Here is a 17,183-nt window from a genome sequence, read left to right on the forward strand (position 1 = left end):
CGATCCTACTTGAATTAAGACTAAAAAACAATAATTGATATCATGTATTATTGTTTTTAATTTCTTTTTTTGCCATTCAATTGAATAAATTAATAGTGAGTCAAAAGATTTATTTATTTTTAGCTACCCAAAGGAGTGTCAAAAGACAACAATAAGAAGAAGAAAAATCATTTTCCGTTGAACAAATCAACTATTTATTTATTTAAAAGAATGTGGATGTTGATTGATGCATCTAAATACGAAGAACGATCTTGCAGGGAGACATTCATTAGAAGCCAAAAAAAAAAGTTGAAATAATTTAGGAAAAAGCTTGAATTTTATTTGGTATGTTTATGTAATTTTATTTGGTGTGTTTTATTATTTGGCATGTTTATGTAATTTTTTTTAGTGAGTTTTTTATTATTCGGTATGCTTATGTAATTTTATTTGGTGTGTTTTTGTCATTTCAATAAATATTCTCTTAGTATAAATAACTTACCAAATTAATTTGAATAAATATTCAATAAATTGGAAACAACATAAATAATACAAACAATAAATAATAAATTACAACCCAAAGTGATTGAAAAATTATAGGCTCCGATTACAAAAACTACTCGATTCATCATCACTTAACCAATTTATGGTGCTAGGATGATCTTCTCTTGTGGTGCTACGACCATCTTGGCTTGCTCTCGCTTCTCTTGCACGCCTCATTCGCACCACGTCCGCTTTCTCTGACTTCCAAAAAAATTTAGAATTTGAAGACTTCCCTTCTAAAGGCGTGTTCATAATCTCACGATCTTGTTGAGCCCGTCTTTCTTCTCTAACATGTTCCCTTTCATAATCTCACGATCTCATTGAGCCCGTCTTTCTTCTCTAACATGTTCCCTTTCTTGCCTAAGTAGCTCTCTTTCTCTCTCATTAGCCTGAAATTCTCTCTCAATAGCTGCAGCTTTTGCGTCCTCTCTAGCCTTATCAGCCTCATATTTCGCCAGTTCCCTCGCCAAAGTCAATTCACCTTGGCAAGTAAGTTCTTCCATGAACTTTGCATAATCATTCTTGGAAGCACTCCCTTTTCTCTTTGAAGCCTTCTTACCTTGAGGCCTAATTGGATAACGGGTCGAACCCGACGCTTGTTCAGGGAGGGGTGTTTCGAGCACTTCTTCTGCATCATCTTCATGAACATGCGAGACATGATTGGGTGTAGAGTGTAGAGGGGTGCTGTTCATGTGCACTTCTGGACCGACTGGCACAACTCTAAATTTAGGACAATCTTTGACAATATTCCAACATTCCCACCGGTTGAATGATTTATTTTTGCTTTTGGTTTTGGCAGCGTACCAAGCTTGTGCTTGAAGTGAAGGAAAATTTGTGAAAAACATGTTCATTTAAGCAACATCAATAGCATGCAATTAACAATTAAAGGCGGAATCATGCTTGTATGCACTTAAAACAAAACATTTACCCATGAAATTCAAAGCCTAGTAGATAGGTGAACCAAGACTCAACTCAAAACAAAGTGAGTTGAGAAATCAATACCTTTGTAGATTCCTCTTTGCATAAACAAAGGCTAATCACCCAAAGAGAGGGCCTTCATTCCTTGCATCTTGGATCCATGGATTTGGATGGATGAAAAGGTTTCTCCAAGTTCCCAAAATTGAGAACCTCTAAGTCTCCACACCAAGGTATATTGTAGAAGAAATGAGTGACCTAGAGGAAGTAAGATTGCTAGCTATTCCCCTCTAGATTGGCCAAAATTTTAGAGAGAAATGAGAGCTTGTGTTCTCATCCTTTCCCCCAAAAATAACCCTTAGTAAATTTTAGGCTATAAAGTCCTTTATATAGTCCCTTCAAATAAGTGACCTAATGGACCAAAAGCCCTATTCTTTTACACATGGCTAGCCTATAGGTTTATTGGGCTTTCAAGCCCTTTGTTTTATTCAAGTTGTCATACAACTTGAGTTAATGGGCTTGACATTCAAATCCCATTGGGCCTTGCGGCCCAAAACTAACCCGAGGTCTTTAACGAACTTATTCGTTTGATTAATTAACATATTAATTAATCCTAGCCTTAGATAAATAATTAAACCGTTTAATTATTCTTACTCATCTCCGTTGAATCTTCAATCTCTACCTTACACGGTGTACGATCCATTAGGTTCCTTTTAGCGAGGCAGTGGGCGATTCAAACTCTTTCAAATCGATTGTGAATTGAAACTTACTTTCAATTCTCCCGTTAGTGATAATACACTTTTAGGGCTTCCACAAACCATGAGTGACACCTAGCAGCATATCATGGTTACCCAAGCTAATCAGAAGAGGTGGAGAACCTATTCAGTTTAGGACTACAAATGCAATACGGTCTTTCTCTAATACAATACTCTTGACCACATTGTTTGGTTTGATAGTTTATTCATGTCTACTATCCAATGTGAATCTTGTACTTATATGATTACCTTGAATGTGATCTGGAACGCATTCCAACATCTCATTCATACTCTGGCCAGAGATTCTAAATCATATCATAGAGTATTCTCCCTCAAACAGTTTGAAGGTTAGAGATCCCTTGTTGCGCATTCACTTGCCTCCATGGCTAAGTGGCTTAACCCCAACGATGCCGTGGACACCCTGATAGAGTGACGTTGACATAATCAAAGATTAAGGACCTAACCACAAGACAACTGTGATGCCTCAGGTCAAAAGACTAATTTGCATTATCCCAACCATGAGTTCTCATGTGACATGAATATGAGAACTCTTCGTTGATCGTGTTCAGTGAACTCATTCTCTATTGAGCACCTACGTACTTGTCTTGATGTCACACACACCAATGACTCGAGACTAGTCACTCTCCCTGAGAGAAGACATAGCACGTACTGATCTTAACGGACTGTCAATGCCCAATTGACAATCCTATGATCAGGAACGTTTAGGATGTGTCAACGAAAGAATGGTCTCATGAATCTAACTTCTTTAGATCGCATTCTTCCAATCACATATTCCTTGGACTTATCGTTTAAGCATATAACATTTATATTAGACGGCTCAAACAATAATCTTTGCCCTTTACATTTAAACTACATTAGTTTGAAATGAACTACATTAGTTTGAAATGTCCGTAAAGTATCATCATATGATTGGTTTTAGGGCACATTTCCAACATGAAGTTCCTACACAATGCGGGAGAAGAAATAATTATAATGAAAATAAGTAACAAATAAATAATACAAACAACATAATTATAATGTAAGTAGGTAACAAATAAATAATACAAACAATAAATAATAAATTATGTAGGTAACAAATAAATAATACAAACAAATAATTATAATATAAATACGTAACAAATAAATAATACAAACAAATAATTATAATGTAAGTACGTAACAAATAAATAATACAAACAAATAATTATAATGTAAATTTGGGTATCAAATAAATAATATATTGTTACCTGATCTGAGTAATTTTCCCCACTTCGAATATTACTACTAGCTTATGCCAAGGCGTCTCTCCACGTACTAAACGATTGGCTAAGTAATTTCCAACGACTGGACATTGATTCTTTGGTTCTTTTCCCACCAATTTTCTCAAGATAATTGGGATGAATAAGACTCCACATTTCTCGCAACTGCATCTCATTACCCATAAGCGAACTATGAGTAACTTCAACCCAGCTAGTACACAACGCAACATCTTCAAGAAGCGACCAATTCGTACCTGCACTAGTGGTCATTTTGTTGAAAAAAAATGGATTGAAACTTTGAGACAAAGAAAGGAATGTGATTGAAAGTAGTTGAGAAAATATGAAATTGTTGTGTAACGTAGATGATAATGAGAAGGTATTTATAGAAAAGTAAAAACAAATTTTTTTTAAAAAAATTTCGGATTTTTTTTTTGAATTTTTTTACAATTTTTTACAATTTTTTTTTAAAATTTTTATTCAATTAATTATTCTCTGCCGTTGGATATAAAAAAATTTGAATTCCAACACTCCAGATTGTGCCACGTGTCACAACGGTAACTTTTCTTAATTTTAAAACTATTTTTTCTTTTATTTTTTTTATTTATAAAGCATATTAATATCCACCTTTGATCTCAGATCGAACGATGGATATTAAATAAGACTTTTTTTTTTTGACCGTTGAGATCGAACAGTCCAAATTAAATATCCGTTGAGATCGAACGGACCGTGGGAAGCCACATGGCTTCCCAACGGTAACTGAAAAAGCAAATTTTTTTTTCTGATTTTGTGTTGGTGACGCGCCCCCACGCACGAGTGGGGTGCACGCGCCTGACAGAAAAAAAATTAAATAAGGCCTGACGCCAGGCTGACGTCAGCGCTGGCGTCACAAGGCCTTAGGCTCTCGGGCAGGCAATTCTCCACGGGCCCGGAGCTCGGGCCTCCACCTTCACTCGGGCTCTCCAACGTTGGAGCAGGTCCACGGGGCCTCGGGCCCCTTTTCTCTCCCCCGTCCCCCGAGTAACTGCCCACGCTGGGCTTGCTCTAAGCGGGACTCATTGACACGATACTTATTAGGTGAGGGTGGTGCTATAGCCTTTTCAATTTTCGGCTTTTAGATTAAATAATTTGAAAAAAAAATTAAATGATATAAATAAATTAATAAGAAGTGTGGAGGTAAAAATGAGTATGTGGATAGCACTATCCAATTAATATTTTTGTGTTTACTTTCAAGTCTTTAGAGGAATGAGAGTGCAAGTTTGTAAAGCGAATAAGGGGTGAAATTTTTAGGAGAAAAGTTCTATTCGTGTGTTTACTTTTAAGTCTTTAGGGGAATGATAGCACGAGTTCGCAATTGGAGTAAGGGATGAAAATTTTAGGAGAGAAATCATATTATTGTGTTTACTTTCCAAGTCTTTTGAGGGAATGATAGTGGACGTTCGCAATTGGAATAAGGGATGAAATTTTTACATGAAAAGTCATATTCTTGTGTTTACCTTCAGGTCTTTAGAGAATGAGAGTGCAAGTTCTCGGAATAAGGGAGGAAATTTTTAGGTGAAAAGTCATATTCCTATGTTTACTTTCAACCAGTCTCTAGGGGAATGAGAGTGCAAGTTCGTATTGGAATAAGAGATAAAAATTTTGGAGAAAAATCATATTCTTGTGTTTACTTTCAAGTCTTTAGAAGAATGAGAGTGCAAGTTTGCAATGGGAATACGGGATGAAATTTTTAGGTGAAAAGTCATTTTCTTGTATTTACTTTTAAGTTTTTAGGGGAATGAGTGTACAAGTTTGTAAATGGAATAAGGGATGAAATTTTTAGGAGAAAAGCTTATTCTTGTGTTTACTTTGAAGTCGTGAAGGGAAGAGGAGTGCAAGTTCCCAGTTGAAATAAGGGATTAAATTTTTAGGGAAAAAGTCATATTCTTGTGTTTATTTTCAAGTCTTCGAAGAAATGAGTGCAAGTTCGCAATTAGAATAAGGGACGAAAATTCTACATAAGTCAACTTTCTAAGTGGTGGGACTCCAATTGATGTTAATTAGTAATCTAATCATTGGCTGTGAGCTAGAGGGTGAAGCACCCTCCGTGAAGCTGCGTTACTGAAAAATATCCAAGAGGAAAAGTCATGATAAGTTAAGGCCAGGCCCATGATGTCGAGCAGTCGGTCAATGGCAGGACTGACTTGTGTAATAACAGAGACTGGCTTACATGTAACGGTGCACTGTTACGATGATAGCTAATGACACAATGTTACATGGATAAAAACTTACACAAAACATTACATTATTTATCCTTAATTGCAAAGGAAAACACTTCATCCTGTCCTGGATTTCATGTGAATTAGAATAAAAGTCCAAAAATGCAGAAAGTTGCTCCACTGGATTTAAGCAATTATCATGAGAATATTAGTGACTGTACTCTAATTTTGTATCTTACTGGCAAGGCAACATATATATGCAAAAGATTGGCTACAGGTGGCGGAATCCTGGGTTCTTTGTTTCTTGTTCTACTGGCAACTGCAGCATGTCTGGTATATGGCGCTCATGGAAAAGGAAAAGGAGAATGAATTAAGAATTGAAAGATTCTTGGAAGATTACAAAGCAATCAACCCAAGCAGGTAAAGAGGATTACAAATCAATTCAAGGTGTTGGTGTCAAAACTCGAATAGAGCTTGACTAGGTTCAACACATGGTTTGCTCTGGGTGTTGCTTTCGGTCTCGTTGCCATTAGATGGCTCAAGAGAAAGAGAAAATAGGCGTGACACTAGACAGTTGGTTTTTATTTAGGAATAAGGTGGGTTTGCGCTTAAATCTAACTTAACCAAAACGAAGATACACCTAGTGAGATTCTGGTTTGATTAAGTTTTTTCTTATGCTTCGATTGAACGAGGATTTCGAATCCCTTGTAAAAAGTGTGTTTGCCTAAGTTTGTAAGTGGAAATAAAATATTAATTAAAGCAAAGAATAAGAAAGGCTAGAACGAAAGGCCACCAAGACAAGGTGAAGGATCTGCTTCCGCCTTTTTCCATGGGTAGAAGAGAGAGAGAGAGAGAGAGAGTTGTTTACTAGTAGACAAAAAATAGTAGTTTAGACAGTTGTATACATACCCATATTATAATATAGGAGTGGGGTTAAAGGAAGCACCTTCCGTGAAGCTTCAATTATTAATTAGAAAATATCTTAGAGGAAAGTCAGTCAATGATGTTTGTTTGACACAGTCAGTCAATGGCAAAGATTGACTTGTGCAATGAAATGAGAGGGAGGAGGGAGGCTTGAAAATTCTAACGTTATTAGTGGAGGATAATTTTATGGAATTTCAAAGTCCTTTATTTAGTATTTTGGTAGTGCATTGGTAGCATTTTAGTAATTGAGAAGAGTGGGTTGGAGAAGGTCACATCCACGAAAACAATCCAATACTTGCAGTTGAGAAGACAATTTAATTTTTTATTTGTATGATAGAAAAGGAAGCACCTTCCCTGAAGTTGCATGCAGTAAGCACTTCAAATTATTGATTAGCATAGAAAATATCATAGAGGAAAGTCGGTCAATGGCAAAGACCGACTTGTGTAATGAAATGATGAAGGAATTGCTCCTCTATTCCTTTTGTTACTCTATAGTTACTACGTATGTATATATATATGTGTGCACGCTTAATTAGATTCCATGCGCATTATTATTGCTATTACTAGCTCAAAAATGCAGAAATTGCTCATCACTTCCTTTTGCATGTTGTTACTGGTTTTCTTCAAACTAGTTGAAGCAAGCCAATTTACGTGCTCCAAATCCAAATGTAGTGATGATCAAGGCCCGGCTATCCATTTTCCACTGCACCTCAAGCATCATTGTGGTCCTGGGCTTGAATGCAATCAGATAGATGAGCAGCCGATAATCCTAGTAAAATTCTTTGTCAAGCGCATAGATTACAAGCGTCAGGAAATCCAAGTGCTTGACCCATATTACTCTAATTGCTTGCTGCTAATAAAGCCTGTAAAACTCCCAAACATGCCACTCTCTCCCTTCTACTTGTCAATTTTCAAGTTCGATAACGTTACCTTATTCAGCTGCCCACCTGTTGGAACGTATTATGGGAATCAAGTCCCCTGCCTCGGTGACCCTGGTAGCACAATTTATGGTGCTTATGGTAATTATGATTTTGAATCTCTCTTCGAGGAGCTACCATCTTGTACAAGAATGTATGATGTTTTATTTGTTCCAACTGGTACTTCGTTAGCAAATGGATATGATGTTCTTCGTTTCAAGTGGTCTAAACCAAATTGTACAGAATGTGAAGCAGATGGAAAGAGGTGTAGATGGAAGAACAGTGGCACCAACAGTGAAATTGAATGTGTGAGGAAACCAAGTAAGGATAACATATATTTGTACTCAGTGGTAGCTACTTATAAACATCTTTAAATTTATGTCTCAATAATTATTATTTAAAAAAGATATTGTCCATTTTATTAGGATTAATCGATTGACAGTCTTGATTTAATTTGCAATTATCTTTTACAGGCAACACATGGAAATTATTGGCTACTGGTGGAATCCTGGGTTCTTTGCTTCTTGTTCTACTGATGATTGCAGCATATCGGGTATATAGCGCTGACAGAAAGGAAAAAGAGAGTCGATTAAGAATTGAAAGATTCTTGGAGGATTACAAAGCACTGAAACCGAGCAGGTATTTGTACGCAGATATTAAGAGGATTACAGATCAATTCAAGGACAAGTTGGGCCAAGGAGCCTATGGAACTGTCTTCAAAGGAAGGCTTTCTTCTGAATTCCTTATTGCTGTCAAAGTCCTCAACAGTTCTAAGGGAGATGGGGAAGAGTTCGTAAATGAAGTGCGAACCATGGGTCATATCCACCACGTCAACGTGGCTCGCTTGGTTGGATTTTGTGCTGATGGATTTGTACGAGCTCTTGTTTACGAGTTCTTCCCCAATGGTTCCCTGCAAGATTTCATTTCGTCTGCAGATAGTAAGAATTCCTTCCTTGGTTGGGATAAGTTGCAAAATATTGCCCTCGGCATAGCCAGGGGAATTGAATATCTTCACCAAGGATGTGATCAACGAATCCTCCATTTCGATATCAAACCCCATAATGTTTTGCTAGACCAAAACTTCACCCCAAAAATTTCTGATTTTGGTTTGGCCAAGTTATGTTCCAAGGATCAAAGCTTGGTGTCTATGACTACAGCCAGGGGGACCATGGGCTACATTGCACCCGAAGTGTTCTCCAGGAATTTCGGAAACGTGTCTTACAAGGCAGATGTCTATAGCTTTGGAATGCTGCTGCTCGAGATGGTAGGAGGAAGGAAGAATATTGGTTCAACCATCGAGAACACCACAAATGAAATTTACTATCCACAGTGGATTTATAATCTTCTAGAGGAAGGGGATGACCTACGAATCCATATTGGGGAAGAAGGAGATGGTAAAATTCCAAAGAAACTTGCAATTATAGGGCTATGGTGTATCCAGTGGCACCCGGTGGATCGTCCGTCCATGAAAATAGCGGTTCAGATGTTAGAAGGAGACGGAGAAAGCTTGACCATGCCGCCTAATCCCTTTGTGGCTACAGGTCCTGCAACTAAAAATGGAAGCATTCCGGCAAGACGACTAGAGTTGGAACCAATTGCTGAACTAGAGTAGAAATTGTAACAACAATATATGTAATATTAACATTGAATGTGTAATCTTTCGAACCTAATTTAAGGGTGTTTGTTTCCAATTCTTGTTAACTTCTTTTATTTTTTTATTTTGTGAGCGTCGAAGGAAATCAAGTCTTGGACTTGCCCTATGCATGTGGCAACCCCTCCCAATTTTTTCTCTTCACATTCGGCCAACTTTTACTTGGAATTTTAATTAGTATAAATCTTAAACAAAGGAAAACAAAATGTAGTTTCTGAGGTATTGAATCATTGAAATAGACGTCGTGCTGCTGGGTTGGAACTTGGAAGAAACTTCATGGATGGATGCTGGATAGAAGTAGCAAATTAACTCATTGAATTATTAAAGGTACCCAATATTCACATCAGTTGCTATAATAAAAGATTTGGAATTATGTGTATTATCCAAATGATTATCCTTCTTTTATTAAATTTCCAAGGAAAATGAAAATGAACTAAAATTGTATAAATTAATGAAGTGTCAAAAGACAATAATAAATTAATGGAAAAAGACTAAAATTTTATAAATTAATGGAGTATCAAAAGACAATAATAACAGAAAAAATCATTTTTCGTTAAACAAATTAACTATTTATTTAAGAGGATGTGGATGATGGTTTATGCATCACGTGAATAAAAAAAAAAACCAACTTTGAAGAGAGACATTCATTAGACCAACTCCAATGGTGGGCTAAAAGCCAAATTGCCCCCCAAAATTTCCCTCCAAACTCACTCCAACCCAAGGGGAAATTTTGGGCTAAATGCTAAATACTAAACCAATGTCAAATTTCCCCCAAAATTTAGCCCAGAAATCAAAGTGGACTCCACTCAATATTTATCGGAATTTAAATTTTTTTAGATTAAAATGTTCATAAAATTAATTTACGATAGTCTACATATTTATTTAAAAAAAATATTAATTTAACAAAAAAAATAGCCTAAATTCATTCTTTAATAATCCAAGGCTAAAATTTTAGGCTCGAACGGTTGGAGCAGAAAAACTATTTCTGAGCTAAAAGCTAAATTTTTCGGGCTAAAAATTTTGACTTTTAGCTCAACCATTGGAGATGGTCTTATTAGCAAAGAAAAAAGTTATAATGATTTAGGAAAAAACAAGAAAAGGTAATTAAATGAGACTCATTGACTTGATTAGGAAAGGGCCGGTGAATGAGAATTTTTTTAATATGATCGGAATACGAGATGATATATTATGTGTTATTATGTAAATAGTGAGATATATGTGTTAAAAAGTTCATATCTTAAAAAGTAAAATTTTTCACTACTTATATAAAAATACATGATGTACCATTCGTATTCCGATCATAATGAAGAATTTCTCATGGTAAACAATCTTGAGACATTCATTACAAGCCAATAAAAAGTTATAACAATTTACCAAAAAGCAAGAAAACCTCATTAAGTGGGATTCATTAAAATACTTGATTAAGAGAAAAGTGATGCTATCTACATACTTTATTCAATTTGCAATTGACCGACATAATGAACTAAAAGAAAATCAAATAACAAAATTTAACAAATGATGCATGAGAAGTAAAATCGAATGTGTAGATAGTACAACCAAATAATATTATTATGTTTACTTTCAAGTTTTTAAGGAAATGAGAGTGCTAGTTTGCAATTGGATAAAGAGATAAAAATTTTAGAAGAAAAACTATATTCTTGTGTTTGTTTTCAAGCATTTCGAGAAATGAGAGTGGAAATTCGAATTGGAATTAGGAATGAAAGTTCCACTTGACTATGACCAGTAATCTAGTATTTGGTTGGGAGCTAGTGGCTAGAGCACCCTCCGTGCAGCTGAAGTTTTGAAAAATATCCAAGAGGAAAAGTCATGCTAAGTTAAAGCCAGGCCCATAATGTTGGACAATCGGTCTATGACAGGATTGACTTATGTGATAATTGAGATTGACGTACACGTAACACGGTAATAGGCCCATGATGCCAAACAGTCGGTCAATGGCAGGATTGACTAATGTAATAATTGAGATTGATGTACATGTGACAGGGGAGACAAGGATTGTCTGCCCTTCTACTTTCGGTGCCTTCATGTTTTGTGTGGTCACGGTTAAGCCACGCTAACATTTTATATTATTTTTTATCAAGAGAATAAGACAAAAATAAATAGTAATATAAAATGTTGATGTAGTTTAATCGTAACCACACAAACATAAAAGCACGAAAAGACACCGGAAGTAGGAGGGCAGACAATCCTTGTCTGTAACAGGTGCCGGTCACGATCATAGTTAATAATACAAAACTATGTGAATAAAGACTTACACACTACAATCCTTCGTTATGGAAAGAAATCATTTTTCATTCTAATCCATCAAATCAGGAAATTCATACTTTTGAAATTTAATCCAATGGTTTAAGTTATTACGATTTTTAAAATAAATCCTTATTTTTAACCGTTGGATCAAATGTTAACGACATAAATTTCCTGATTATACGGAAAGGATCCGAAAATGATTTCTCTTCCCTTCATTAGAAAGAAAAAGACATCAACCTGTTCCGGATTTCATGTGAATTAAAATTAATTATTCTTCTTTTATTAAATTTCCAAGAAAAATGTAAATAGAGTAAAATTGTATAAATTAATGGAGTATCAAAAGACAATAATAACAGAAAAAATCATTTTTCGTTAAATAAATTAACTATTTATTTAAGAGGATGTGGATGCATCACGTGAATACAAGAAACCAACTTTGGAGAGAGACATTCATTAGAAGAAAAGAAAAAAGTTATAATGATTTAGCAAAGGGTCATTAAATGGGAGTCATTGACATGATTTGAAAATGGGTGGTGAACAAGAAATTTTTTAGTGCGATCGGAATACAGGATGATACACCATATATTATTATGCAAATAGTAAGATATGTGTGTTAAAAAGTTAATATCTTAAAAAATAAAATTTCCCACCATTTATATAAAAACAAATGATGTATCATTCGTGTTCTGATCATAATGAAAAATTTCTCGTGATGAATCACCTTGAGACATTCATTACAAGCCAATAAAAAAGCTACAACAATTTACGAAAAAGCAAGAAAACCTCATTAAGTAGGACTCATTAAAAGACTTGATTAAAAGAAGAGTGGTGCTATCTACATACCTCATTCAATTTTCAATCATCCGATATAATGAACTAAAAAAAATCAAAAAACAAAAGTTAACAAAAGATGCCTAGGAGGTAAAAGAAAGTGTGTAAATAACACAAGAAAGAAACATGGTAGGTCTTCCAATCGATGTGAATCAATAATCTAATATTTGGTTGGGAGCTAGTGGCCAGAGCACCCTCCGTGCAGCTGCAGTATTGAAAAATATCTGGGACGAAAAGTCATGCTAAGTTATAGGCCCATGATGCCGGACAGTCGGTCAATGACATGACTGATTTATGTTATAATTGAGATTGATGTACATGTAACAGGCCCATGATGCCCATCAGTCGGTTAATGGCAGGACTGACTTATGTAATAATTGAGATTGATGTACATGTAACGGGTGCCCGTCACAATCGCAGTTAATAATACAATGATATGTAATAAAGACTTACACCGACAATACATTATTCATCTTTCGTTACAAAGAAAAACACATCATCCTGTTCCGGATTTCATGTGAATTAAAATTAGTTCAAAATACATAAAATTGCTCTTCTCTTCCTTCCTCTTGCATATTTTTACTTGTTTTCTTTAGAAAAAATTATAGCAATAGTTCTTTAATTTTAATTCAATTAGAGTAATGATCTATTAACCAAAAATTTTATGATCATTAACCCCTTAACTTACCAAAATGTGCAACTATGATTCTTTTTGTCAACTCCATCAGAATTTTGTTAAAAAGACTCATATTGGAAGAACCGTTGATACAATTAGATTGAAGTTGAGAGATGTTGCTCTAATTGGCTTAAAGTTGAAGGACTATTTCACTAATTGGGTTAAAGTTGAGGCACTATTCCTACGATTTTTTTCATTTGGTTTTCTATATTTGCCTATTGATTCAGTCTCACGTGTGTGTGGCACGTGACTTATTTTGACGGAAGTTTTAACGGAGTTAACGAAAAGAACTACAGTTACACTTTTTGACGAAATTAAGGGACCAATGATCATGAATTTTTAGTTGATGAACTATTACTTAAACTGAGTTAAAGTTGACAGATCGTTGCTACAATTTTCAGTTGAGGAAAGCAAGTATAACATATATAATTATTGCTGGTTTTAAGCAATTATCATGAGGATATTAATGACAGTCAAATTTGCATCTTATGTGAAATCCCGTTCTCGGATTTCACTGTTATAATCTACGTATTTGTATTATTGAGATTTTATATTATTTTTCGAGAATTTAAATTAGTTTATTTGAAATTAGATTTCAATTAAACTAGGTACGAAGGGTGAAGTTTGAAAAATTATTATTTACTCGTTGACCCTTTGATGTCACAAGTAACGTTTTCGAATAGGCCTTGAAGCCACGAACGCATAGGCAAAAGCCGTTTGCGAGTCCAAATTATGACGGTATAGTTACAGACATTTGAAGTTGTGAAACTTTAGGTTGTGAAAATTATTTAATTTCCACCAGAGGGTAAAAGGTGCAAATATATATTTGGGAAGTTGAAATAATTTAGGAAAAAGCATGAAAACCTCATTAAGCGGGACTCATTGACACGATACTTAATAGGCGAGGGTGGTGTTATAGCCTTCTCAATTTTCGGCTTTCAGATGAAATAATTTGAAAAAAATCAAATGACATAAATAAAGTAATTAGAAGTATACAGGTAAAGGTGGTGCTATAGCCTTCTCAATTTTCGGCTTCTAGATTAAATAATTTGAAAAAAATCAAATGACATAAATAAATTAATAAGAAGTGTAGAGGTAAAAATAAGTGTATGGATAACAGCACCCAAGTAATATTTTTGTGTTTACTTTCAAGTCTTTAGAGGAATGAGAGTGCAAGTTCGTAAAGCAAATAAGGGATGAAAATTTTAGGACAAAAGTCATATTATTGTGTTTACTTTCCAAGTCTTTTGGGGGAATGAGAGTGCACGTTCGCAATTGGAATAAGGGAAGAAATTTTTAGGTGAAAAGTCATATTCTTGTGTTTACTTTCAAGTCTTTAGAGAATGAGAGTGCAAGTTCTCGGAATAAGGGAGGAAATTTTTAAGTGAAAAGTCATATTCCTGGGTTTACTTTCAACCAGTCTCTAGGGTAATGAGAGTGCAAGTATGTATTGGAATAAGAGATTAAAATTTTGGAGATAAATCATATTCTTGTGTTTACTTTCAGGTCTGTAAAAGAATGAGAGTGCAAGTTTGCAATAGCAATACGAGATGAAATTTTTAGGTGAAAAGTCATATTCTTGTGTTTACTTTCAAGTCTTTAGAGAATGAGAGTGCAAGTTCTCGGAATAAGGGAGGAAATTTTTAAGTGAAAAGTCATATTCCTAGGTTTACTTTCAACCAGTCTCTAGGGTAATGAGAGTGCAAGTACGTATTGGAATAAGAGATTAAAATTTTGGATATAAATCATATTCTTGTGTTTACTTTCAGGTCTGTAAAAGAATGAGAGTGCAAGTTTGCAATAGCAATACGAGATGAAATTTTTATGTGAAAAGTCATTTTCTTGTATTTACTTTCAAGGTTTTAGGGGAATGAGTGTACAAGTTTGCAAATGGGATAAGGGATGAAATTTTTAGGAGAAAAGCTTATTCTTGTGTTTACTTTGAAGTCGTTAAGGGAAGGGGAGTGCAAGTTCCCAGTTGAAATAAGGGATGGAATTTTTAGGAGAAAAATCATATTCTTGTGTTTACTTTCAAGTCTTTGGAGAAATAAAAATGCAAGTTCGCAATTAGAACAAGGAATGAAAATTCTACATAACTATGACAATTAAAGAAAGAAGTCAACTTTCAAAGTGGTAGGATCTCCAATTGATGTTAATTAGTAATCTAATCATTGGCCGTGAGCTAGAGGCTAGAGCACCCTCCGTGAAGCTGCAATACTGAAAAATATCCAAGAGGAAATGTCATGCTAAGTTAAAGCCAGGCCCATGATGTCGGGCAGTCGGTCAATGGCAGAAGCAGGACTGACTTGTGTAATAAAAAGAGATTGACTTACATGTAACGGTGCAATGTTACAGTGATAGCTAATAATATAATGTTACTTGGATAAAGACTTACACAGAACATTACATTATTGATCCTTTTTTTTTTTTTTTTGGGGGAACTTACATTATTGATCCTTAATTGCAAAGGAAAACACTTCATCCTGTCCCGGATTTCATGTGAATTAGAATAAAAGTCCAGAAATGCAGAAAGTTGCTCCTCTGGATTTAACCAATTATCATGAGAATATTAGTGACTGTACTCTAATTTTGCATCTTACAGGCAACATATATATGCAAAAGATTGGCTACAGGCTGGGTTCTTTGTTTCTTGTTCTACTGGCAACTGCAGCATATCCTAAGTTGGTCAACTTGGGATATGGTGCTCATGGAAAAGGAAAAGGAGAATGAATTAAGAATTGAAAGATTCTTGGAAGATTACAAAGCACTCAATCCATCAGGTAAAGAGATCACAAATCAATTCAAGGTATTGGTGTCAAAACTCGAATAAAGCCCGACTAGGTTCAACACATGGTTTGCTCGGGGTGTTGCTTTCGGTCTCGTTGCCACTGGATGGCTCAAGAGAAAGAGAAAATAGGCGTGACACTAGACAGTTGGTGTTTATTTAGTAATGAGGTTGGTTTGCGCTTAAATCTAACTTAACCAAAACGAAGATACACCTAGTGAGATTCTGGTTCGATTAAGTTTTTTCTTATGCTTTGATTGAACAAGGACTTGGAATCCATTGTAAAAAGTGTGTTTGCCTAAGTTTGTAAGTGGAAATAAAATACTAATTAAAGCAAAAAACTGAGTGTAACCATTTCATGATTGAGTCAAGACTATAAATGTTCATAAAAGGAAATCAAGGGCTAATAAGCCAATTTACATAACTGAAACTTAAGAGCTCGTTTGGATGTGCTTTTAAAATAACTGAAAGCGTTTTTGGTGAAAATATTTTTGGAAACAATCCTTAGTAAAAATACTAGTAAATCGTGGAAAAACACTTAAAGTGCTTCGTGGAAGAAGCACATGACTTGAAATCCATTGTGAAAACTGAAAAGTGTGTTTGCCTAAGTTTGTAAATGGAAATAAAATAATAATGAAAGCAAAAAAACTAAGTGTAACCATTTCATGATTGAGTTAAGACTATAAACGTTCATAAAAGGGATTCGTGGGCTGATAAGCCAATTTACATAATTGACACTTAAATAAACTTCGAAATGTAAAGAAAACAAAAAAATCTAGCAAGATTCATAATCATGACCGTTCTAGCACATTATTCTTCTTTTATTAAATTTCCAAGAAAAATGAAAAAAGGGTAAAGGAAAAGTTTTTTTTTTTTTTTTTTGAACAAACAATATTATCTACACTAAGACCTACTCCAACCCTTGGAATAAAACTCAAATTTTAGGTTCAAAACTTACCCCAACGTTCCAACCCTTGGGCAAGTATGAATTAAAACCCAAAACTCATTTCTAGGACAAATTTAGTCCATAATTTCCCCTTAAGTTTAGTGAGGTTGGCCCACCATTTATGTGTATTTTTTAGTTTTATATTTATAAATCCCTTGAATCAAATGGCTAAGATCTAATTTGATCAAATCTAACGGTAAAAAAAATCTAATGGTCCAAATTTAAATCCAACGACTAAAATAATTAAAAAATATATTTTATGTGTTTCATATTCTTTCATACTATTCCACGAGTTTCATGATGCTAGTTTAGTGATTTTTCAATATTTATCGGAATCTAAATATTTTTAGTTCAAAATGTTCATAAAATTAAATTAGGATAGTCTACATAATTTTTTTTTTAAGTCACTTTAGGGAAAAAAAATTATCTCAAATTTATTCTTTAATAATTCCGGGCTAAAAATGTGACATCCCGTCCCGGAATTATTGGAAACGTACGTGTGAAAAGACCGTTTTGCCCCTAGTTTGTTTTCGATACGTAATTTG

At 34.7% G+C, this 17,183-nt stretch overlaps 2 protein-coding genes across 2 annotated transcripts in view; one reads left to right on the forward strand and one right to left on the reverse strand.

Moving 5' to 3' along the window:
* The window catches only part of LOC103932520 (LEAF RUST 10 DISEASE-RESISTANCE LOCUS RECEPTOR-LIKE PROTEIN KINASE-like 2.1), a 101,169-nt gene that overhangs the window by 32,554 nt on the left and 51,432 nt on the right, over positions 1–17,183 (reverse strand). The gene's annotated exons all lie outside the window — the stretch shown is intronic.
* LOC125469087 (rust resistance kinase Lr10-like) lies at positions 6,759–9,175 on the forward strand. The gene is made up of 2 exons (XM_048566009.1): positions 6,759–7,805; positions 7,958–9,175. The coding sequence occupies exons 1-2, from the start codon at positions 7,109–7,111 to the stop codon at positions 9,094–9,096; spliced, it is 1,836 nt and encodes a 611-aa protein (XP_048421966.1). The 5' UTR covers positions 6,759–7,108; the 3' UTR covers positions 9,097–9,175.

This window comes from the organism of the source record quoted next, unplaced genomic scaffold, assembly GCF_019419815.1.
Source record: "Pyrus x bretschneideri cultivar Hongxiangsu unplaced genomic scaffold, Pyrus_bretschneideri_v1 Contig40, whole genome shotgun sequence".
Classification (NCBI taxonomy): Eukaryota; Viridiplantae; Streptophyta; class Magnoliopsida; order Rosales; family Rosaceae; genus Pyrus; species Pyrus x bretschneideri.

Bases quoted from the DNA above. Each gene is read 5' to 3' on its own strand.
- LOC125469087 (XM_048566009.1), top strand. From the start codon at position 7,109: ATGCGCATTATTATTGCTATTACTAGCTCAAAAATGCAGAAATTGCTC. The intron at 7,806-7,957 runs GTAAGGATAACA...TATCTTTTACAG, and splicing joins TGAATGTGTGAGGAAACCAA to GCAACACATGGAAATTATTG.